At 39.5% G+C, this 25,468-nt stretch overlaps 3 protein-coding genes across 5 annotated transcripts in view; 1 reads left to right on the plus strand and 2 right to left on the minus strand.

Moving 5' to 3' along the window:
• The window catches only part of ttc7b (tetratricopeptide repeat domain 7B), a 29,806-nt gene extending 16,423 nt beyond the window's left edge, over window positions 1-13,383 (minus strand). Inside the window, exons 1-6 of one of the 3 annotated variants that reach the window (XM_085768548.1) lie at window positions 13,176-13,383; window positions 2,799-2,953; window positions 2,542-2,617; window positions 2,329-2,421; window positions 1,290-1,453; window positions 607-728 (exon numbers count right to left, since the gene is read on the minus strand). In XM_085768548.1, the coding sequence (XP_085624674.1) occupies window positions 607-728; window positions 1,290-1,453; window positions 2,329-2,421; window positions 2,542-2,617; window positions 2,799-2,953; window positions 13,176-13,296 (731 nt within the window). In that variant the 5' untranslated portion in view covers window positions 13,297-13,383. The remainder of the gene's footprint in view (window positions 1-606; window positions 729-1,289; window positions 1,454-2,328; window positions 2,422-2,541; window positions 2,618-2,798; window positions 2,954-13,175) is intronic. The other 2 variants (XM_085768550.1, XM_085768549.1) reach the window with 2 other exon arrangements.
• A 589-nt stretch (window positions 13,384-13,972) lies between these two features.
• fam177a1a (family with sequence similarity 177 member A1a) lies at window positions 13,973-16,808 on the plus strand. Its single transcript, XM_085768352.1, has 5 exons — window positions 13,973-14,119; window positions 14,568-14,756; window positions 16,007-16,073; window positions 16,181-16,278; window positions 16,366-16,808. The coding sequence occupies exons 1-5, from the start codon at window positions 14,051-14,053 to the stop codon at window positions 16,579-16,581; spliced, it is 639 nt and encodes a 212-aa protein (XP_085624478.1). The 5' UTR covers window positions 13,973-14,050; the 3' UTR covers window positions 16,582-16,808.
• Window positions 16,809-19,381: 2,573 nt separating this feature from the next.
• On the minus strand, window positions 19,382-25,329 carry ppp2r3c (protein phosphatase 2, regulatory subunit B'', gamma). The gene is made up of 13 exons (XM_085768355.1): window positions 25,148-25,329; window positions 24,834-24,958; window positions 24,462-24,566; window positions 24,156-24,268; window positions 23,493-23,590; window positions 23,275-23,345; window positions 23,048-23,180; window positions 22,772-22,827; window positions 22,472-22,547; window positions 20,952-21,088; window positions 20,485-20,622; window positions 20,260-20,319; window positions 19,382-19,993 (listed from the first exon to the last, which is right to left on the minus strand). The coding sequence occupies exons 1-13, from the start codon at window positions 25,212-25,214 to the stop codon at window positions 19,799-19,801; spliced, it is 1,374 nt and encodes a 457-aa protein (XP_085624481.1). The 5' UTR covers window positions 25,215-25,329; the 3' UTR covers window positions 19,382-19,798.
• Between the last annotated feature and the right edge of the window lie 139 nt (window positions 25,330-25,468).

A 25,468-nucleotide genomic window follows, 5' to 3' on the forward strand; every position in this document is an offset into this window, starting at 1 on the left:
CTGTTTTCAAGATGACACAGCAGTCATCCGTCTGACCTTCATGTCTCAGGACTTTAGTCTCTACGATCTCTTATTTTGTAAATTTCATGCTGCACTGGTCAATTTTACATGTTTTAATGGTTGGTATTTCCTTACTTGCTTTATGCGAAAATAGGTTCATAGGTAACAGTTCATATCTAATACCAGCGGTTAATGAGTGAACAGGGCATATCCACAGATTTATTACAAACACAACAAGCCAGCACTGGAAATAATATCAGTCCAGTACACTTTTCATTATCAGCTGCTGCAGTTCTGTTGTAAAACAACAACAGTGTGGGAACTACTCTCATCTGCACAGGATATGTTACTTAACTGTGTTCACACGTTTCTCCTTTTAGCCAGCTGTCAGCAGCTTTGTACCAGGATCACTGCAAAGTGGGTGGAAAGTGCCCACAAAAAGTTGTTCTGTTTGGGCAGCGACGCCTTTTCTCAACAAGATATTGGTTCAAACTTTAAGAGCAAAGTTTACCCAACAAAGTTTTATGGTTCTGTAGTAACAGGAAATTCTCTTATCTGTTTCCTGCCTTTTCTATCTTATCTACTACACCTGCTTCCCTCTCTTACCCGTTCTTGAAGTGGATGATGTGGGCTCTCTGCAGGCCTGTCTCCAAGAAGTAGCCCAGCTCCTGGTCCTGGGCTGTTGGGCCGGGCTTTGGGCTGCGGTTCTGCATCCCTGCTGATAACGCCTGAAGAAACACATACACAGGTGAAGACATAAATAAAACAGAACAGTTAAGAAAACACACACACAGACAGTTTTGCCTGGAGCCCAGTAACCTACATTAAACTACTGTAGAATCCATGTTTTTCATTGTATCTCACATCACCACCATCATACCTTCAGTCATGACAGTGCGATATTTGAGTGAGTAACACACCAAGTACATTATTAATGTTTGGGCTGTTTGATTTGTATCTGCAGCCTTTCACTGCAGTTTCCTGTTGCTTGCCAGCTCAGTGTGTGAGCCCCACTAGACGCTCTCCTAAATAAAGAGGAAGAGATGTGCGTGCCAGTTGGCTGTCATGGGTGGCAATGCATTAGTCAAACTGCGCACCGTCAGTACAATGTTCATCACACACCCACAACGATAGCACCACACTTGGGAGTCCAGGCGCTAACAAGATTTGGTGAGCGCTTGTGTGACACTCAGAGAAAATACCGTTATCAAACATGTACTGTATGCCAGTTTCTCTCTCTCTCTCTCTCTCTCTCTCTCTCCCTCTCTCACTCACACACACACACACACCTTCTCAGCCTCCTGCAGGTAGAGAAGAGCGATGTCTCCAGACTTTTCATAGCAGGTGATGATATCCTGGTCTCTGTCTGTTGTGCTCCTATTGGACGACGGGGACCCGGTGTTTTTATTGGACAGAGACGGAGAAGCAGCTGGGACCTTCTCTAGACACAGTCCTGATGGGGAGGACAGAAGAAGATTGTGATTGGGGGGTGGGGTGTTGCAGATCATCTGATAGAGTATCTGTATCGTGTGCTAATCTCATTGCACATCGGACTGATGTCAGTAAATCTATATGCATCTTAACAGCATACTGGCAGCTTGATTTATTAGTATGCAGCAAAAACCTGAAATTGTGATCTTGAAATGTTAAGCCCATATCAAAGAAGTTGCAGCCACAATTAACTGATTAATTTCATAATCATTAATTAACTAGTATTTACACACTACACACTAGAGTAGAAATCTACTGTTCAACAATGCGCTGCTCTGCTCTTTATCAAGTTTTCAAAACATTAAATGGGCAAGAGGCCTCCTTAACCTACTGTTAATTATAATAATATATTATAATATTATAATAATTGCTACTAAAAGCATTCTATTAAAACTGCTGGGTTGATCACGTCTTGTCTTTCAAAATGATCTGTTTTGTGCCTCAGAGTATAATCAATATTTTAGTCAGCACATTTATAAAAGCTCAGTTGTGAATAACAGGAATAACAGGTTGCAGTTACGTAAGGAAACTGTGTCCTGTTTCACAAGCTATTCGAACATGGAATAAAATAAATACAAGTAAAAAGGGATTTGTCTACTAAATATACATAATAAAGAGATGTCAGCTATGTGTGTGTGTGTGTGTGTGTGTGTGTGTGTTTGTATTTATTACTCCTTACATTATCCCCAGGCTGTTGTGAGCTATGACACTGTACTGCCACCATCTGGAGTGAGGTGGTGTTGCAATGATTAAGAGAGTGACGGCAGGTGAGGTACGGTAAAGGACATGAGCTATAGAGTGATAACTTTGAGTGTGTGTATGTGTGTGTGTGTGTACCTTTAGTAGCATAGGCCTCTGCTATCATAGAGAGTCTATACACAGGAGCTCCCGCCAGCTGCATGTCATCCAGGTTCACCCTGTTATAGTGGCCTGCCAATAAAAACATCAGTTATGCATTGATCATTTAAAATCAACTGGTTTGAAATATACATTATATCATATATATGTTTTATTTTATGTTATTTTCTTAATGATTAGTGTGTTGATTACCTAAAGCATCCCTGTATTCTCCTTCCACATAGCAGAGTTTGGCCATCAACAGGCTAGCTTCCTGAAGGTAGTCAGCCTGTGGAAGAAAAAGAGCAAGATTGATTGTATTATTATATTAATATTAGATAAAAGAGCAAAAAAAACAAAACAAAAAAACATTCTGAACGCACATTCATTTGCACACACACTTGCTCAGGCGAACATCACTACATCCACCCACGATCTGTCATCATCAATCTGTCACTCTCTCTAGTCACCTTGAGGTTCCCTCGGTCCAGAGCAGCAGTCAGGTGTTTTCTAACCTCCACCAGTTTGGGTCTCGGGCCCCGGGGACTGGCTCCCTGTTTGATGGGATTCTCCTTCAAATACGTTTGAAGCTTACACTCCCCCAGCAGCAGCTCCCCAAGGTCATCTACACAGACATACATTCAGAAAACACAACTGTCAAGAGCAATAATGTCAGAGCTGCAATCGGTCCTCAGTGCTCATCTGTCCATCACTTTAACACAGTCTGGAGATAATATATTGGTCAATCTAAGAGTATAGATCAGTTTCAATCTATTCACCAAGTTGAGGTAAATTATTTTTTAACATAAAGGACAATATTGAGTTTAGTGTAAAAGGTTCTGAGGTCAATCTATACCTGCTACAACTCATCAATATACAGTAGGTAATATTTGTGACACTTCAACAATCCACTAACATGCTACCGTTTAAAAGTAACAATGTGTATGAATGTGTGTGAGGCCCAAATGGTGAATGACCACTAATCCTGTTACTCAGCACTAAAACTGATCCCAGTCAGTGACCACAGCTTATAGCTCTCATATGCCAAAGTACAATCCTGCCAGCATTCCTCATTGCAAACATAGCAAGTGACAATATTTTTGATTAGAGATCAGAGACATTAGTACATTTACTGGTTTTAAATCTAAGATAAAATCATGTCTTAAATCTACTCAATCATGCACCCACCAACTATAAATTCAAACATTAGCTCACCATCCTGCAATCTTTTTAGTGTTGTATCTTAACATTGTTTTGTTGTGTCTTACATTGCATTTTACTCTTGCTGTTGTGTTGTGTTGTATTGTGTGTACTTTGTTATTGTTTGAAAGGCTGCTTGTGTGGTGATGTTATTATATTTGTATAGCTTCTGTGTTAGATTCATGTTATTTGTTCCTGCCCAGGGACTGCAGATGAAATTTAGCTGGTAGCTTATTCTGGTACGGCTGAGAGCCGTGCACTGTCCCTGTTAAAACGATTAAATAAATTACAGGGCTAACAAGAACATTGATTCTAAAAAAATATTAATTTTTATTGCAGCCTATGTTATAATCTCATTTATTCCACACAAAAACCACATGCCAAACATTTTCCATCAAAATTAAAGTCATGTTGGTTCTTCTATTTGATCACTGTTAGGATCAAGAGATTTAAAACATTTTCCTACAAATACAAAACCGGACGGCCCTTTCTCTGATGTTATTATTTCAATTTTAGGAGTAATATCTCAGCAGTTGAGATTAGACTGCTAAGACTATTGGTTAAAACTGAATTATACTATATCGGTATCTTGCCAGAGACATAATTGCAGATATAACTCATGATGAAACTGTTTTTAGTAACAAAATGCATTAACCACTATGAACAGTCTCTCTGGCCTATTTTCAGTGTTGGCAGAAACAAACAGTACATCAGTGTATAAGTAGGTCCAGGATCATAATATCTGGTGGTTTACAAAATCTACTGGCTAAGAAATAATATCCAAATGTTGGGCTCCAGGGTAACCTCTTTTTTACTAGGAGCACAGTGGCCCCTGACTTTTTATTTTAGGAGTGCAAACAGAAAATTTAGGGGCGCACACTGTAAATCGACTTGCAAAGCAAATATTAACATTTCCTTTCCATTCATAATCCTCACACACATTGGCCTGACACCTGTAATGACAGATACCAGATACTTTGAGCCTTTCGCCTCTTCCATGTTTCACCAGTGTCAAATAAACAAAAACCCCAAATAAACAAATAGCAAATTTACTGGTTACACATGCGCAAGTAGATGAAAAAAGTACTTGCACTGTCTCAAATTTTAAGGGCAAGGGCAGTCTGGAGCCCTGAATGAGTATAATAGCATTGATTGATTAAAAATGATTAAAGTATGGTATGAATACAATATCAATAATTTGTTGTAAATGTAACTAAATGTTAACTAAAACGTGACACATTATCTTTGTTGTTTGATGTGTAGTGTACTTCTATCAGCAGTGCAGTTCCCTCGGCAGCATCAGTAGCCTGCAGGTTGACAGTTAGCATGTAGCCACAGAGCTAACACGGTGAATCTGAGACCGCCACTTCTGGATGTTGTGAGGCGAGAACTTCCTGGACCAATTCTGGATATATTTCTTAAAATATGTATTCTTCTAGTCAATTTGGGGTTGAAAGATTAATTAAAAAAAGGGTGTTTTATCTCAGTGAAATCTCAACTGAAGGAGGCGCGGTAAAGTTGGTTTTATATTCGACATTCGCTAGTTTTTTCCTGTTTCTAACTTTAATAGCGTCATGAAAACTGCACCGATTTCATCCAGGTTGATATTATTTTGTAGAGATCAGTGAGCCACACATTTCACAGGTCTCATCAACTCACCAACCTCAGTGGCTGTGGCGAAAACTCAAAGGAACAGCGCTGAATGTCTTTCCGAGTACTGTGCGGCAGCCGGGGCGCTTAGGGACCGTCGTAAAATTGCAATGTCGGATTTTCCCCGTTTGAACAAATAAAAAAAATAACAACAACACAGAAATACTGTCATTACCACAAAGCTAAGAGTTTCACAGCATTTTATTATTCACTCATATTCAATAGCGCCACCATTTGGTCAGTTATAAGCATTACCTTTGGGCTGATAACATTTCTTGATTTTATTTTGAAATAGCTCTCTGGAATTTCAACTTACAAACACCATTCCACTTCTCATTTGTTTGTAAGGTTGGTATTGATCTTTCACAACTATTATCTCCCAGAAAATCATGTAAAAAAAAACCCCACACAATTAGTATCCATTGACCTTATTTTATGAATATTTCTTGGTTTTATTTTGAAATAGCTCTCTGGAATTTCAACTTACAAACACCATTCCACTTCTTATTTGTTTGTAAGGTTGGTATTGATCTTTCACAACCATTATCTCCCAGAAAATCATGTTAAAAGAAAATCCACAAACAATTAGTATCCATTTACCTTATTTTATGAATATTTCTTGATTTTATTTTGAAATAGCTCTCTGGAATTTCAACCTACAAACACCATTCTACTTCTCATTTGTTTGTAAGGTTGGTATTGATCTTTCACAACCATTATCTCCCAGAAAATCATGTAAAAAAAACCCCCCACACAATTAGTATCCATTGACCTTATTTTATGAATATTTCTTGATTTTTATTTTGAAATAGCTCTCTGGAATTTCAACCTACAAACACCATTCTACTTCTCATTTGTTTGTAAGGTTGGTATTGATCTTTCACAACCATTATCTCCCGGAAAATCATGTTAAAAGAAAGTCCACAAACAATTAGTATTCATTGAACATTGTGTATAAATATTTCTTGATTTTATTTTGAAATAGCTCTTTGGAATTTCAAACTACAAACACCATTCCACTTCTCATTTGTTTCTATGGTTGGTATTGATCTTTCACAACCATTATCTCCCAGAAAATCATGTTAAAAGAAAATCCACAAACAATTAGTATTCATTGAACATTGTGTATGAATATTTCTTGATTTTATTTTGAAATAGCTCTCTGGAATTTCAACCTACAAACACCATTCTACTTCTCATTTGTTTGTAAGGTTGATATTGATCTTTCACAACCATTATCTCCCGGAAAATCATGTTAAAAGAAAGTCCACAAACAATTAGTATTCATTGACCTTATTTTATGAATATTTCTTGATTTTATTTTGAAATAGCTCTTTGGAATTTCAAACTACAAACACCATTCCACTTCTCATTTGTTTCTATGGTTGGTATTGATCTTTCACAACCATTATCTCCCAGAAAATCATGTTAAAAGAAAATCCACAAACAATTAGTGTTCATTGACCTTATTTTATGAATATTTCTTGATTTTATTTTGAAATAGCTCTCTGGAATTTCAACCTACAAACACCATTCTACTTCTCATTTGTTTGTAAGGTTGGAATTGATCTTTCACAACCATTATCTCCCAGAAAATCATGTTAAAGAAAATCCCCAAACAATTGGTATCCATTGGCCTTATTTTATGAATATTTCTTGATTTTATTTTGAAATAGCTCTTTGGAATTTCAAACTACAAACACCATTCCACTTCTCATTTGTTTCTATGGTTGGTATTGATCTTTCACAACCATTATCTCCCAGAAAATCATGTTAAAAGAAAATCCACAAACAATTAGTGTTCATTGACCTTATTTTATGAATATTTCTTGATTTTATTTTGAAATAGCTCTCTGGAATTTCAACCTACAAACACCATTCTACTTCTCATTTGTTTGTAAGGTTGGAATTGATCTTTCACAACCATTATCTCCCAGAAAATCATGTTAAAGAAAATCCCCAAACAATTGGTATCCATTGGCCTTATTTTATGAATATTTCTTGATTTTATTTTGAAATAGCTCTTTGGAATTTCAAACTACAAACACCATTCCACTTCTCATTTGTTTCTATGGTTGGTATTGATCTTTCACAACCATTATCTCCCAGAAAATCATGTTAAAAGAAAATCCACAAACAATTAGTATTCATTGAACATTGTGTATGAATATTTCTTGATTTTATTTTGAAATAGCTCTCTGGAATTTCAACCTACAAACACCATTCTACTTCTCATTTGTTTGTAAGGTTGATATTGATCTTTCACAACCATTATCTCCCGGAAAATCATGTTAAAAGAAAGTCCACAAACAATTGGTATTCATTGAACATTGTGTATAAATATTTCTTGATTTTATTTTGAAATAGCTCTTTGGAATTTCAAACTACAAACACCATTCCACTTCTCATTTGTTTCTATGGTTGGTATTGATCTTTCACAACCATTATCTCCCAGAAAATCATGTTAAAAGAAAATCCACAAACAATTAGTGTTCATTGACCTTATTTTATGAATATTTCTTGACTTTATTTTGAAATAGCTCTCTGGAATTTCAACCTACAAACACCATTCTACTTCTCATTTGTTTGTAAGGTTGGTATTGATCTTTCACAACCATTATCTCCCAGAAAATCATGTTAAAGAAAATCCACAAACAATTGGTATCCATTGGCCTTATTTTATGAATATTTCTTGATTTTATTTTGAAATAGCTCTCTGGAATTTCAACTTACAAACACCATTCTACTTCTCATTTGTTTGTAAGGTTGGTATTGATCTTTCACAACCATTATCTCCCGGAAAATCGAATATATAAAAAAATCCCCACACAATTAGTATCCATTGACCTTATTTTATGAATATTTCTTGATTTTATTTTGAAATAGCTCTCTGGAATTTCAACTTACAAACACCATTCCACTTCTCATTTGTTTGTAAGGTTGGTATTGATCTTTCACAACCATTATCTCCCAGAAAATCATGGGAGAATATCCTAGAAACAATTAGTATCCATTGAACATTGTGTATGATTTTATATATTTTATTTTGAAATACCTCCATCCATCCATCCATCCATCCATCCATCCATCCATCCATTTATTTTCTTCCGCTTCTTCCGGATCCGGGTCGCGGGGGCAGCAGTCGAAGCAGGGACCCCAAGGCGTTCCCAGGCCAGCCGAGTGACATAGTCACTCCAGCGTGTCCTGGGTCTTCCTCGGGGCCTCCTCCCGGTGGGACATGCCCGGAACACCTACTTCTCAACTGTTTGTTAGGTTGGTATTGATCTTTTACAATCATTGTCTCCCAGAAAATCATGTAAAATGTATCCCAGAAACAATTAGTATTCATCGAGCACACATACGTATTTCTTGGTTTTATTATTATTTATTCCACAGAGTTATTTCAAAATACTATCGGGGGATCACACTCCTCAGCCTCCCGGGGAAAGTCTATTCTAGGGTACTGGAGAGGAGAATTCGATCGATAGTCGAGCCTTGGATTCAGGAAGAACAATGCGGTTTTCATCCTGGCTGTGGAACGCTGGACCAGCTCTATACCTTCTGCTGAGGACTGTACGGTCCCTGTTTGGGCTGCCCTTTGTCACCGGTTCTGTTCATTATTTTTATGGACAGAATTTCTTGGTGCAGCCAAGGGCCGGAGGGGGTCGGGTTCGGGAGCCACTTGATTTCATCTCTGCTTTTTGCGGATGATGTTGTCTTGTTGGCTCTCTCGAGCCAGTGTAGCCGATGTCATATCTGGCCTTCTGCGTTGTGTTTCTCACGGGCTGCCCTAGGTGGGGTTCGATCCCACGACCTCCCGCACCGGAGGCGACGATGCTAACCTCTTCGCCAAGAGGTTGACAACCACTTGGCGGGTTGGTTAGCACGTCTTTTATGGGTGGAGTGAGTGCACATCCGTTACACCAGGACCTTCAGCATGCACTGGGGCGGTTTGCAGCCGAGTGTGAAGCAGCTGGGATGAGAATCAGCACCTCTAAGTCCGAGGCCATGGTTCTCGACCGGAAAAAGGTGGCTTGCACCCTCCAGGGCCGGGGAGAGTTCCTGCCTCAGGTGGAGGAGTTTAAGTATCTCGGGGTCTTGTTCACGAGTGAGGGGAGAATGGAGTGCGAGATCGACAGGCGGATCGGTGCGGCGGCCACAGTAATGTGGTCATTGTATCGGTCCATCGTGGTGAAGAAGGAGCTGAGCCGAAAGGCAAAGCTCTCGATTTACCGGTCGATCTACGTTCCCACCGTCACCTATGGTCATGAACTCTGGGTCATGACCGAAAGAACTGGATCCCGGATACAAGCGGCCGAAATGAGTTTCCTCCGCAGGGTGGCGGGGCGCTCCCTTAGAGATAGGGTGAGGAGCTCTGTCACCCGGGAGGAGCTCGGAGTAGAGCCGCTGCTCCTCCACATCGAGAGGAGCCAGCTGAGGTGGCTCAGGCATCTGTATAGGATGCCCCCTGGACGCCTCCCTCGTGAGGTGTTCCGGGCATGTCCCACCGGGAGGAGGCCCCGAGGAAGACCCAGGACACGCTGGAGTGACTATGTCACTCGGCTGGCCTGGGAACGCCTTGGGGTCCCTGCTTCGACTGTTGCCCCCGCGACCCGGATCCGTAAGAAGCGGAAGAAAATAAATGGATGGATGGATGGATGGATGGATGGATGGATGGAGGTATTTCAAAATAAAATATATAAAATCATACACAATGTTCAATGGATACTAATTGTTTCTAGGATATTCTCCCATGATTTTCTGGGAGATAATGGTTGTGAAAGATCAATACCAACCTTACAAACAAATGAGAAGTGGAATGGTGTTTGTAAGTTGAAATTCCAGAGAGCTATTTCAAAATAAAATCAAGAAATATTCATAAAATAAGGTCAATGGATACTAATTGTGTGGGGATTTTTTTATATATTCGATTTTCCGGGAGATAATGGTTGTGAAAGATCAATACCAACCTTACAAACAAATGAGAAGTGGAATGGTGTTTGTAAGTTGAAATTCCAGAGAGCTATTTCAAAATAAAATCAAGAAATATTCATAAAATAAGGTCAATGGATACTAATTGTGTGGGGATTTTTTTATATATTCGATTTTCCGGGAGATAATGGTTGTGAAAGATCAATACCAACCTTACAAACAAATGAGAAGTAGAATGGTGTTTGTAAGTTGAAATTCCAGAGAGCTATTTCAAAATAAAATCAAGAAATATTCATAAAATAAGGCCAATGGATACCAATTGTTTGTGGATTTTCTTTAACATGATTTTCTGGGAGATAATGGTTGTGAAAGATCAATACCAACCTTACAAACAAATGAGAAGTAGAATGGTGTTTGTAGGTTGAAATTCCAGAGAGCTATTTCAAAATAAAATCTAGAAATATTCATAAAATAAGGTAAATGGATACTAATTGTTTGTGTATTTTCTTTTAACATGATTTTCTGGGAGATAATGGTTGTGAAAGATCAATACCAACCATAGAAACAAATGAGAAGTGGAATGGTGTTTGTAGTTTGAAATTCCAAAGAGCTATTTCAAAATAAAATCAAGAAATATTTATACACAATGTTCAATGAATACCAATTGTTTGTGGACTTTCTTTTAACATGATTTTCCGGGAGATAATGGTTGTGAAAGATCAATACCAACCTTACAAACAAATGGGAAGTAGAATGGTGTTTGTAGGTTGAAATTCCAGAGAGCTATTTCAAAATAAAATCAAGAAATATTCATAAAATAAGGTCAATGGATACTAATTGTTTGGGGATCTTTTTAAACATGATTTTCTGGGAGATAATGGTTGTGAAAGATCAATATCAACCTTACAAACAAATGAGAAGTAGAATGATGTTTGTAGGTTGAAATTCCAGAGAGCTATTTCAAAATAAAATCAAGAAATATTCATAAAATAAGGTCAATGGATACTAATCGTGTGGGTTTTTTTTTTTTACATGATTTTCTGGGAGATAATAGTTGTGAAAGATCAATACCAACCTTACAAACAAATGAGAAGTGGAATGGTGTTTGTAAGTTGAAATTCCAGAGAGCTATTTCAAAATAAAATCAAGAAATATTCATACACAATGTTCAATGAATACTAATTGTTTGTGGATTTTCTTTTCACATGATTTTCTGGGAGATAATGGTTGTGAAAGATCAATACCAACCTTACAAACAAATGAGAAGTGGAATGGTGTTTGTAGTTTGAAATTCCAGAGAGCTATTTCAAAATAAAATCAAGAAATATTCATAAAATGAGGTCAATGGATACTAATTGTTTGGCGATTTTTTTAAACATGATTTTCTGGGAGATAATGGTTGTGAAAGATCAATACCAACCTTACAAACAAATGAGAAGTGGAATGGTGTTTGTAAGTTGAAATTCCAGAGAGCTATTTCAAAATAAAATCAAGAAATATTCATAAAATAAGGTAAATGGATACTAATTGTTTGTGGATTTTCTTTTAACATGATTTTCTGGGAGATAATGGTTGTGAAAGATCAATACCAACCTTACAAACAAATGAGAAGTGGAATGGTGTTTGTAAGTTGAAATTCCAGAGAGCTATTTCAAAATAAAATCAAGAAATATTCATACACAATGTTCAATGAATACTAATTGTTTGTGGATTTTCTTTTCACATGATTTTCTGGGAGATAACGGTTGTGAAAGATCAATACCAACCTTACAAACAAATGAGAAGTAGAATGGTGTTTGTAGTTTGAAATTCCAGAGAGCTATTTCAAAATAAAATCAAGAAATATTCATAAAATGAGGTCAATGGATACTAATTGTTTGGCGATTTTTTTAAACATGATTTTCTGGGAGATAATGGTTGTGAAAGATCAATACCAAACTTACAAACAAATGAGAAGTGGAATGGTGTTTGTAAGTTGAAATTCCAGAGAGCTATTTCAAAATAAAATCAAGAAATATTCATAAAATAAGGTAAATGGATACTAATTGTTTGTGGATTTTCTTTTAACATGATTTTCTGGGAGATAATGGTTGTGAAAGATCAATACCAACCTTACAAACAAATGAGAAGTGGAATGGTGTTTGTAAGTTGAAATTCCAGAGAGCCATTTCAAAATAAAATCAAGAATGTTATCAGCCCAAAGGTAAAATGCTTATAACTGACCAAATGGTGGCGCTATTGAATATGAGTGAATAATAAAATGCTGTGAAACTCTTAGCTTTGTGGTAATGACAGTATTTCTGTGTTGTTGTTATTTTTTTTATTTGTTCAAACGGGAAAAATCCGACATTGCAATTTTACGACGGTCCCTAAGCGCCCCGGCTGCCGCACAGTACTCGGAAAGACATTCAGCGCTGTTCCTTTGAGTTTTCGCCACAGCCACTGAGGTTGGTGAGTTGATGAGACCTGTGAAATGTGTGGCTCACTGATCTCTACAAAATAATATCAACCTGGATGAAATCGGTGCAGTTTCCATGACGCTATTAAAGTTAGAAACAGGAAAAAACTAGCGAATGTCGAATATAAAACCAATTTCACCTCGGTACTGAAGGACGTGTGCTCGCTAACATCCAGACAGTGGAGGTGGTAATTCAGATATTTCTACTTTTAGGGTCTCAGTTGGTTGGTGTGTGTCTATGATTACCACCACGTCTTCATCCTGCCATAGACCTCAGTATAGACCACATTAACCTAGAGACAGAGTTGTCAGACCACAGGAACCTAAATGTTGGACAGTAACTTCTACATGTCCTAAAAACCAGAGTAGCAGTATTTCCGTGTACACACCGCGCGGCTCAAACGTAGTAAAACACCCAGAGGAAAAAAAACATGTCACATTATTGACCTCTGTTGGATAACTGGCACTAAGCACAGCTGGGGGGAAAAACCCAGGCTCGGCTGTGTGTGTCAGGAAGTACCGAGGACTGGGAGCCGGGAGAGACGGAGAAGGCCCCGCCGCTGAGGGCTGGATGAACGGAGACCGGAGAAACACACTCAGTTCTTACCGTTTGATATGAGTTTGGCCGAGAGCTGTCGGACTAACTCCGGTATCTTGTCCCATTGTCCCTCTGAGCGGCACCTCTCTATCTCAGTCTCCAGTCGTGAGCCAGACTTCCTCGCTGTCATTTTCGTGTTTGGGGTCGACTGGACCAAAACACCAGAGGAGAGAGAGAGAGCAGCCCTCCTGACCGTGAAGCTAACACACGGAGGAAGCGTGTCGCTGCGACTTCCGGGAACCGTTTTCAAAATAAAGCTTTGGTAACCTGCACGACACAGTAAGCACAGTATTTTTGCTTTCCACTACTGTGTCTGATTATTATCTTAACATTTTTTGTTAACACAGATGGAAGTTATTAGTTTCTTTTTTCACGTGTTACAATCCCAGATATTGCCCAAATAATTATTTATGTGCAGTTATTTTCAGGTTAAGATTTTGCAATCACATGTGGAGCTCTTTATCAAATAGCTACAATCCATTATTATAAACCACCACTAACAATATAGTCATTATTGAAGTAAGCCTCACATTGCCGAAATGCAATAGTAAAATGGAACTAACCTGAATTTTTTATCACTTGACACTGACAGTACATAGGCTATTGTTAAGTCTACATCAAAAGACATCTACCTATTTTTTATTTATTTATTTATTTTTACATTTTGTTATAACTTCTTTCAGTCAAGTAAGGATCTATATCCTTCCCCTAACAATAGGTTTTAACTTTTTTTTTTTCTTCTTATTTTGCAGTGGAGTTAAGATGTTTGTTATTACTGTCAAACAACCCGTTCTTTGCGAGAAAACCTTTTATTTTGAAGAAGAGAAACAGGAAGTGTCGCGTACAGCCGGATAGTGGTGAGGTGGAAGAGCTGACAGAGAGAGATGGCAGATTTGTCGTTGTATTTAACTACTGTCAACGTTTCTTTGGGACAAACTATGGAAACTGAAAAAGTAAGTCAACTTTTGTCACTTTTCGCGGGTGGGAATGATAAAACCAAGACTTCGAGTAACGGCTAATTTACTTCCTCAGCTGATGAGCTAGCTAACAGTCAACAAACAAAGTAACGTTAGCTACAGTGAGCTAACTCACTAACGAGCCGTGTGTTTTGTTGTTCAGCTGTGGTGCCATGGTTTTGTCAACAAAGTATTCAGGATGTACTTTTTTGTTACTTTCCCTTCCTCCAAGTGTAGCTATATTACATTTGTCGATAGACAAAACAACAACACGTGACGGCATTTGAATAATTTATTAGGTAAAGTTTGTGAACTCACTGTGCTGAGGCTGCGTGACGTCAGACCTGCTTTCAAACCCGAGCACACAGTATATAAATAAATAAATAAATAAATAAAAACAATCTCAGTGATGAATTGATGTACACGTTTTGTATTTGGCTGTCAGAGTTCAGGAGGGGCCACAGACTTTGAGAGTGTGGAGATGGGGGAGTCTGCGGGGAGGAGAGTGAAGGTGCCCCGGAGGACCATCTACTTCGCCAGCGGTGAGACCATGGAGGAGTACAGCACTGATGAAGAGGAGGAGGAGGAGGAGGAGGAGCATCCCGTGAAGAAAGATGTCATCCCTGTAGATACGGTAGGCTGAGGAAACACCTTTATGGTTATTTTGCGGAATTAAGTGGGACTTTATAGCCATTGAGCTGTCAGGTAATTTCCGTGGGTGGTGTTTGCAGGACAGAAATCCTTTCCCCAGGCCTCTATGGGGAGACACAGCCTAGGTCATTCACACAAAGATCCCCTCATAGAGAAACACCAGTAGCAGATATAAAAAATCGAGCAAGTGAAGTGATCTATTAAAGCAGAAGTAAGCAGAATTTTTGTGTTAATATAAGTCTTAAATAGTTCTATCTTCCGACAGCAATCACTTTCATAGAGTGTTTGGTCTGAAACACAGGTCTGTCAGTCACTCTGCTCTGCTGTAAGCCCAGGAGAAAACTTTCCTTGTATCCTACAACCTTTATCCAATGAGAAGAGAGAACGGCATGAAGGGCTGTGTGTGCAGCCAAGGGATGCGCGTGAATGTGGTGACGTAGGGACGAGGACCAATATAATAGTTCCACGACAAGGGCGGGGACTGCTAACTCCATCAGCTGACAAGAAGTTACCCAAAATGACCGGATCGCTTACTTCTGCTTTAAATATGTGTTTATATGAACTGTAGCTTCACTTTGTGGGCCGAAGTTAGCACTGTTTCCCTGGGGTGCTTTGGTGACAGAGATTTATTGGGTTGACCGTTTCCCCCATTTTCACTAAGTCAGTTCTGGGGCTGGTTTTGAGCTGGTGCCAAAGTTGGAACCACCTTTTCTTGTTTTCACAGGCCCTGGACTGGGGAAACTGGTTGAAGGATCGTGCCAAGAACTGCTGGGGGCAGGGTTTTTGCTTTCTACAAAACAAACTCAAAATTCACCAAGAGTTTTAAGTGTGAAGGCAGTGGCACTCACAAATTTCCCCCATGGGGACAATAAAGTATATTCTATGCTGTTACAACTGGGAAAGCAGCGTAGTTCCTGGTATGAATCACAGTGTTCCTGGTTCATATTCAAGGACCTTTGTCTGTCACCGACTCTCATTATCCTCACTTCCTGTTATCTAAGTACAATCAACTCTATAATGAAGGCAATAAAGGTTCAAAAAACGTTGTCCATAGTGCGTATAGTGTTCAGGGAAGAACGCCAGGCTGCCAACGTTAATGGAAATCTTCCTTACCACCACTCTACTTTTGAGGCTTTTGTTGATACTTGTGAAGTGAACCTAGGGTTTGTTCTTTAATGTTTGACTTGCACATATGTGATCTAATCGGGATATTTCTCTTTATACATGTTTTAGACTAAACTGACGTGGGGTCCGTATGTCTGGTTCCAAATGTGGAGAATGGCCACCTCCACCGTCTCAGGTAAAGTCACAGTTCTTTATTTTATTGGCCATGGAAATCATGATGGAGGACGTTCAACGTTTCAGATCTGAAGTGACCGGTACTGAGTCTGTGTTTGTTTACTGCAGTGTGTGACTATATGGGAGAGAGACTGGCCTCTCTTTTTGGCATCACTACACCCAAGTACCAGTATGCTATTGATGAGTACTACCGGATGAAGAAAGAGGTAAGATGCATGCATGCACACACACAGGTGCACACACACACACACACATGCTCCTTTACATGTTACACAACTCTGTTTTTGCTGTAGGAGGAGGAGGAAGAGGAGGAGAACCGTCTGGCTGACGAGGCGGAGCGCCGGGTGGCAGAGCAGCGGAGAGGAGAGCAGGACGCTTCTTATCCTGCTACCGTGGAGCAGCCCGAGGCGTCTGGAGCTTCCTTTGTAAACATCAGCTTTGAGCTTGAACCTGAGTCCCCGCTCAGTCCCCCTGACACCAACAGAGTCCCTTCCCCTCTTCCCTCCTGAAAACTGACAAACCTCTAACACTCACACATTTTTATGTCGGGCAAAACCTTAATTTACTTAGCTGTATAGGTTAATAATATTGTTATTTTTCTATGTTATTTTATAAGGAGATCTTAGTCCACAGTGCAGGGATAAATTAAAAGGGCTGTCGGGGTGGCTGCACTAGCCTTATCTGTGAATGTAAATTTATGTATAGTGTGCAAATTTATGCAAATCTCAGATATCTAATTTAATAATATGTAGGGCAGACTAGGACGATGCTCAACTCACTTTAGTCTTTTCACATAGACATGGCGTGGAAGTCATTTGCAAAGTGTAGTAGAGCTGAAGAGAGCAGCTGTGTTACTTTTGGACATACTATATCGTGTTCTTTTTGTTTACATATTGTCATTGTCTGAAGAAAAAATTGCCTAAAGGTTCAATAAGGTATGAAGAGAGGACTCAGTGGCCTATAAAACATCTGCATAGACAATGCCCAGATTTACCAGCTTTGGTTTAATCAGAACAGTCATTTATAGTGTCATCCAGCACGCTGTTAAAGGACAGTACGTGTGACGAGCCTTCCACCTCTACTCTCTATATTAACTAATCCATGGATACTATAGTAGCTCCCTGCTGTTTGAACGGGACAAAGGTCGTTTCTGGTCTTCCCTTCTTCACTGCTAATGCATGGTTGAACACAAGGAGATACATTTTGCCATGGATCTTTGTGTCAGGGCCAAACTAAAGGGCTATTTAACACAAAAGCTCATTCACTAGGTATGATGTAAATGGAGCAACTGTGCATCGGTTGGCTTTGGCTATTGGTGTGTGTGTGACATTAGTGTTGAATGGTTTAAAAACAGAAACAAGTTGCATGAATTATTTTACTGATGGCAAACAGGCTCCATAGATAATTGATATTCAGTAACAAAATTCATTCGTTAGAGACGGCAGAGTCGGGGGAAGCTGAGTTGCTCCCAGACGGTGATCATACCTTCCTGTGTGTTGAGAGTTTATTCTTTAAGTGTCCTTGACTGAGCTGTCAGAAGCTTCTTATTAATTATTTTTATCCACTGATGTGGCGTGACAACGGGCCTTAAATCTCCTTACAGAGCAGAGCAGCAGTGTGTAGACACACTTCACACAACACACTCCAGCCTCCTGTTGGCTCATTTGGTCAACAGCCAAACAAACCATTTATACATGGCTCTTTTCAAAACGCTCCATTTCAAGCTGAGGTTTTTAAACAGGTTTCAGTGTAACGGAGATATCAATACATCTGACTGTACAATGCTCAGTATGTCAGTAGCACCTGGATAACAGTGAATATTATTCATGCTTTTTATGTTCAAATATGGTCAACATGCAAAAATGATTTAAACTGAAACTCTTATTAAATCTGTAAATACATATTTATATTTTCTGTGTTAATAAATCCTTTTAAACATACAAAATGTTTTTTATGTCTCATAAAATATATTTTTCATCATTACTCCATTCTGTTGTTATATACCATCCGTCTTATCTAACAATCTCTCATTCCTTGTTTGTTTACATCTGTAAATAACCTTTGAATCTCCCAGCCTCGCAATGTTGCTGCATATATGCAGCTCATATTTTAATCAAGCCATACATTTTCTTTTATTGAATAAAATCAAAGTGTTCCAACATTGTTTCTTCACTGCTAATAGTAAAAATAAAATCTTGAGACACTCCTCTTTAAAGGGGGTAAAAATGATGCAACAGTAAATAATTTCCGTTCACTGATTAAGACTGTGAAATGTGGTTCAAGGATAGTAAGGACCATTACAATTATAGCTGTTTACCGCTGTCTTATCTGTATGTTTTTCTTTTACACTGCTGCACAACTAATTCCCCCCAGGGGACAATAAACTAAACTGAAACTATTATACTGTCACTCTAATTGACCCCATTGTATTGAATTACTACTACTACTATAGTAATATTCTTTGTTATTGTGCATTTTAACCTGCAACTGAATTATCAACAAAAAAAACAAGTGAAATCCAGAAGAATCTTTACTTACTCTTAAACATTCACAAACAACAGTTTGTATTTCTATTTTATACAGTTACCAATATCTTCATATCTTTTACCTGCATCTGCTTGGAGCAACATTTTCTGCCAAGAGCCAAATGTTAAACTGCTGCAATAAGTTGTTGTTTTTCACTTGGAAGAAGTAAGAACAAGCTCTGAACAAACAACTGACTTATTAATGGTAAACTTCTTTGCAACCAGCTGCCTATTAACATGTACTAAGTTCAACAGTCAGTCAATTAACCTGTTCCTGATCTTTAAAGGGATAGTAGCACTGCACTTTGAAAGGCTGGAAAAAATTATATTATAGCGAACAATGGAACTGTGTTTTTTTTTTTTCAGGTAAAACCTCTTTTAGGCTGTGAAAATAGGCCGTCTTTTGGGTCTGTTCACAACACTATGTTGTAAATCTCTGGGCAGGGCTATGGGCTGGCGTTGCTAACGGGAGGAGTGCAGAGAGTCTTCTACTGCAATTAAAGTACTTAAGGGCTATTTGTAGATCATACAACCCCACTTTTAAAAAAATGCTACTATCCCTTTAACAACTCCTGACAGAAACATGGCTGCTTCGTGCTCCGCTTTGCTTGGTTCATTACCCACCTGTCTGCTGTTTGGTGCTGAGCAGGTTGTGCACTGTCAGACCTGCTGCAGCCAACGCTGAAGAGCCGTGAACAAAAAGAGTCAAGTTGCAGCCAAGGTGGGAAATAAAAACAATGAGCTTCCACCGTAAGACTTTGTACAACTGAGGGGAACTATGGTATCAAATAATAATTCTCTGTTGGTTCTTCAATACGGGTTTCCCCTCTCACATTACAGTCATTCGTTCCACTGAATGGACTTCAGTGTTACTAAAAGAGCGCTTTAATTCAGCCAGTACAAAGGAAAGTGACCGGGCATAATCAGAAATAATAAAAAGGAAACATTTTTTTAGAGTCAAATGACAAAAACATGTGTATTGGATCTTTACAGGAAAATGGAACAATATTTACACAAACCAACCTGCCTCCCTCCTTCCATTCATTTCAAGGTTTTGACAGTTTAGTTATTTGGTGCCAACGTTTTGAATGGAGGACCTGAGTCAGCAGCAGGTGAAGGTTCAACTCACTGCTGACGCTTCAACAGGACATAATGTTTGTTACCGCTGGGAATGAAGTCTGTGAAAAACTCATAATCATCCTCAGGTGTCGTCTAGGTCAGCCGTGTTGCTGCTGTCGCTGTCGTTGGCGACCAGCACTTCTCTGTTCTCGTAGGTCCAGAAGCCGTTGAGGTCAATCAGGATGCTGGTGACGGTATCACCTTGACAACTGTTCACCAGGTCCTGAAGCGTGATTTTAAAGGGGTCTTTGGGCTTAACCATGTCAAAGATCTCGTCCTGAGGAAGGAGACACACATCACAACGTTCACTCATTTTTCTCAATCATGTAACCTGTGAACAGTAAAGCTTGAAAATAATCTGTAACATTCACATTGTGTCTGTATAATAATAATAACTTTATTTATATAGCACCTTTCAAAAACGAGTTACAAGGTGCTGCACAACAGAAAAAAAAATAAAAAATACAATTTCCTGACAACAACATAATAAAAACCACCAAGAGAAATAAAATTGGATTAAAAAAAAAAGAAAGTATAATGTACCTTGACGTCCTGGAAGGAGACGGGCTCCTGACCGTGCAGCTTCATCTGCTCCTGAATGGCCTGCAGGACCATACAGAGAGAGGTGACACAGTTATTGCAAATGTGTGTGTGTGTTGTTGTACTTCTTGCAACATGGATGACTGGACCCGTAGCAGAGCAAACATGTTCTGTTTGAATATACAGGTGTGCACTCGTGTGTTTGTGTGAGGTGTTTGCAGCTGGTACCCTGAAGAAGTAGTTGAGAGAGAAGACGTTGAGGAATCCTTGATTCTCCATATCCAGAAGTTTAAATATGTACTGTAACGCTGCTGGCTCCTTCCTGTTCTCCAAGGCCAAAACAAAGTCCAGATAGGTTTTATAATCCTGAGAAGAGAAAGGGAAAACGCAGAGACACATTTATATGCAGTGGATTTTGGACCCAGCACACAGACGTCTGGCAAAACTATCCCTGCCATCTGCACAGAAAAGAGAACCAGACCAGTTCCTTTTAATTCTCAACATTATGCATCATTAAACGAGACAGAACAAGCTGCCCTCATTCAGCCCAACATTAACTTTAAAAGTTTGTTTCAATTAAACATTAACTTACACACAGGTATGAAACAAAAACAAAACCCTGGATGAATGAGAGGTCATCCATCATTACGTTTTACTAAATCTGCTAATACTGCTGCTGATACTGCGGACTCTACCATTTCTCCATCGTAGGTGAGGTACTCCTGAAAGACTCTGTCCAGGAAGACGGAGGTGAGCGTGGCCGTGCCGTAGCGGGACAGCTCCTCTTTGCTCAACATGCCGTTGTGGTCCTTATCCAGGTTCAGGTACTGGCCTTTAGAGAGAGAGAGGCCAGCAAGGAGATGAACGACAAGACAGGCGCACATATTGTTTTCAGGTTGTCCCTCTCTATGATGTATAGGTCACGTCTTGACTTCATAACTTCATATTAGGCACAAACACTCAAAAGAAGCAGTGGTGAGACTTTGGTTACATAGCAAAACATCTTTATCTTCCAGATTTGATTAAATCATACTTGGATATAAACTCACTCACACCAATATTTAATCTTCTGCTCCTTGGGCCATGATCAGCCTAAAATTTATTTAACACAGTTAACTATATGTTAAAGCAGATATCAGTGGAATGTTTTTGTTAATATAAGTCCTAAATAGTCCTATTTTCCGTCAGCAATCACTTACATGAAGTATTTCAGCCTAAACACGAGTCTCTCCGTCACTCTGCTCTGCTGTAACCCGAGGAGAAAATTTTCCTTGTGGGATACAAGTGTTATCCAATGAGGGGAGAGAACGGCATGAAGGGCTGTGTGTGCAGCCAAGGGATGCGCGTGAATGTGGTGACGTAGCACGAGGACCAATTGATGCCTGACAAGGGCGGGGGCTGCTAACTCATGGTGCGTTCAAGGAAACTCGTACTTTGTGTTTTTCCTTCCTGTGAAGTCATACCAGTTCGATCTGGTACGAGTTCACGGGTCGGAAGTTACGAGTGGCCGTTATAGGGAACTTTCACAGACAACAGGACGGTAAAAACACGAGCTACGGGTTACCTGGAACGCTACCAAGTCGTAGTTGTGACTTGAAGCTGTAACTTACGGTTTCAAAAGCCTGCCTTGAACACAGCATTAGCCGAAACGGCCGTGCCGCTGTTATCTGCTTTAAGTGTTTTGACACTAAATAACTTTTAAGTATTGTATGGAATTTTACCATGACCCACAAAACTGGAAAATCGCCCTCCTTCTCTTCATGGTTTCTTTTCCTTTTCTTTCTTCTTATCTGTTCTTTCCTTTCACCTTTCCTCTTATCTTTCCTTTTGTCTTTTCACCTTTTTGTTTCCTTCATCTGTTCTTTAACTTTTTCCCTTTCATCTTTTATTTACTTGTTCGGATCTGTGCTTCCCCTTCATTTCTTCTTTCATCTCCCCTTCCCATCTTCTTTTCTTTGCTCTCGTTCTGTGACCTTTTCTTTTCTTTCCTGTTCTTTTTTCTTTGCTTCCCCTTTCCTCTTCTTTCTGTCACCTTGTAAATTTTTCTCATCTGTACTTTCTCTTCATTTGTTCATTCCATCTTTTCATTCTCTGACCTTTCATTGCTTTCCTTTTGTCTGTTCGCCTGTTTTTTTTTTTTTTTTAAGAAAAACAAAAACAAAAAACAAAAAACAAAACAAAACTGGAAAATCAATCAATCCACATGTTTTCTCACCATAGACCCGCAAAGCAGATGGGGCAGAGAACCAGTTGGACTCCTGACTCTCCTTAGATAACTCCTCATCTCTCAACTAGGAACACAGAGGGAGAGAGAAGAAGAAGAAGAGCGTTAGAGGTGGAGCGACAGTTTGGGAATATCTCCTGATAAGGGTTGAACCATGCCATACTGTAGCATTTCAAGGTGAACAAGACACTAATACATCTAAAATCTTCAGTTAAGTAGACTACTGCAGTCAAAGTGGATATACCATTACTTTTAGGTTGTGAAAAAAGATGGCGACAGAAAATATTCTACCTCCAACAAGTCGTCCAGGAAACTGCAAGCCAAGATATCCTGGATTTTAATCTTTCCTGGGGAAAACAAACAAACAAGCAGAAGACACACACCTTCAGGAAACGTGGCATCCATCTGAGCACACTAAAATATCATAGTCCTCATCATCACCAGTGTTTTGCTGCATGCCCTGTACATCCTTCATCCTGGTACATACATGTTGTATGGAATTAGGATGAAAGAAAAAAGTATTTGCTTCAGCACACATTATTGCTTTATTTAACTCCTCTGGCTCACCGGTCCGGAGGGGGTCGAGGAAGAAGAAGAACTTGCGAACAGCAGTGCAGACGTAGAAAGAGTAGAAGGACTTCTCCAGGCCGTCCAGCTGAGGCAGAGTGGGGATAAGCTCCAGGATGTAGTTCTCCAGATCCTACAGAGAAGAAGCAGCGTCAATTCATGCCAAGGACTCTGTTCAGCATTTAAACTGTAATTTATGTGCACTGATAGAGATTAGAGACGCATACCGACTCTCTGAGGTAGCCCTGTCCTGCTACGTCGTACAGACTCAGGCCGATCCGGGTCTGATGTAGCCACACTGGATGCAGAGAGAGAACAGACATGAGCAACTGGCAGCTGAATAAATGGGTCTTAAAACCTATTCATCATGTTAAATACTAAATAATCACTGATCTTTGCAGTGAAAAGAGACAAGGCCCATGATAGGTCACATGAAGATCCAGACCTTTCCTCATGACATAGTTGAAGAACTGCATGATGGAGATTCTGCCGTACGGGTCGCTGTGGAGCAGCTTGGCGTACACTCTGGCTGTGAAGAATTTTCTGAAGGAAAGGAGAGAAGGAGGTCAAGGCTGTTACTAATTATTATGTTGGTTTCCTTGTTCTGAAAGCCAGATTCCCCCTGTTTATATCTTCCCTGAACACTTCCCTGTTCTGCCTCTTGCCATTTATCTTACACAGCAAGTCAGATTTCTTTTTCCCTTGCCAAGGTGAAAATATTACTTCCTTTAATTTAAAACCCTGCAACGCTGACATTGGCTAAACATTGATAGATTAACCTCTTCTTAACATGCGCCCTTTTCCTGGTTCCTGTGTTAATTTTTTATTCGCATGGGGTTTTATAATGTGACCAAATGTGTCTCTGAGAACCCCCAGAGGTAGTTGTGTATTCACATTTTAATACAATTATGGTGTTGTGTGTTTTTCTCCCGTCAGCCAAATGCCCAGGTGGATATAATGTCAAAATGACACTTGGATCCTTCAGAAAAGACTTTTGATCCAAAACAAAAACAACACATACATGGTCTATTACAGAAAACAGGGTTGTGCAAACACTGTTACTGTATGCTGTGCTCCTGCCAGTAAACCTCTACTTCCTGTTACTCACTTGCACTTGGGCCCAGCCTTCTCCCCCACCTGCAGGTAGGCTTCATAACTGATCATGGCCTCCTCTCCACTTACTGGAGGCACCTGGTGTTTGTCGAGCAGGAACCACAGATTCTACACAAAGGCAAACAGAGCGATTACAAGACAGCTTAGTAAATGCAATGCTGTTGGTATGTGTGTGTGTACTTTACTTTACTTTATTTGTTTATTTGACTGGGACAGCGCACATCAATGTACATATAAGACGTGTGTGTGTGTGTGTGTGTGTGTGTGTGTGTGTGTGTGTGTGTGTGTGTGTGTTTTCTACCTGCAGTTCCTCATTATCCAGCAGCTCTCTGCTCTTCCTCTGGAGGAAAACAGCTCTGGATTCTTCTCGCAGCTTCTGAAGTAAAACTTCATCCTCTGCTGGTAACTGAGGAACATTTTCATCATCATCATCATTAAAATGCACATCTCAATAGTCAAACACCTGTATGTTTATATTATGTAATATTACTGCTAAAAAGCATCTCTTTTTATGGTTGGTTCTGGTGTCGTATATACATAAATGGAAAGAAACCCTTTTATCTGGATTCATAGGGTACGTCTCTGCTATGGTACAATAACTCAGTCCAAATCAAAGGAATGACAACAGATTGAATTTAATGTTTATAAATGCCTGTATGTATTCAAATAATACCCTATAATAGAAGCGTGGGATGCTCCTGTAGGACTCGTCCTTGTCCTTCCCTCCTCTCCACTCTGTGTAATACTTGGTGAACAACTCCGTTTCTTCTGCCTTCGTTTCCTCTTCGCTCCTCTGGTCTATACGCAGGCAGAAACATGGAAACAACACCAACAACAGCGTGAGAATCGATACCGGTTCAATTAAATGTTTCTGGTTGGTAAAATGTTTGTGATGATTTAGCCAAGGGACTTTTTTACTCGACACTTTCAATTCAAAATAAAGTAGCAGGCTAATGCTAACCAGCCAAAGTTTACTGTCTTCTTTACCTTTTCTGGAGTTTGCCAGCCTCCTTTTAAGAATGTCAGACCAGTGAGGTTGTTGCTCTTTAGCCATATCTGCTCCCAGGTCAGTCTAATGTTTCATTGGTAAATCGTTTCTAACCCAAAAGTAGGAAACTGTGTATAACTGAGTGGTGTACTGAAGTAGCTAACGTACGTTTACGTTGAGTGACTGAGCAACGATACGACTTCCGGTTGAAATTCAAAATAAAAGGCCTAACACCGATAACAGAAACATTCAAGCCGCAAAGTAATGCCATGATAGGAAATATCAGTTGCTATCAATTCATTTGAAATGTTCACTGTAAA

This window comes from Trachurus japonicus, chromosome 22, assembly GCF_045865225.1.
Source record: "Trachurus japonicus isolate A0001 chromosome 22, Traja_1.0".
NCBI classification, from domain to species: Eukaryota; Metazoa; Chordata; class Actinopteri; order Carangiformes; family Carangidae; genus Trachurus; species Trachurus japonicus.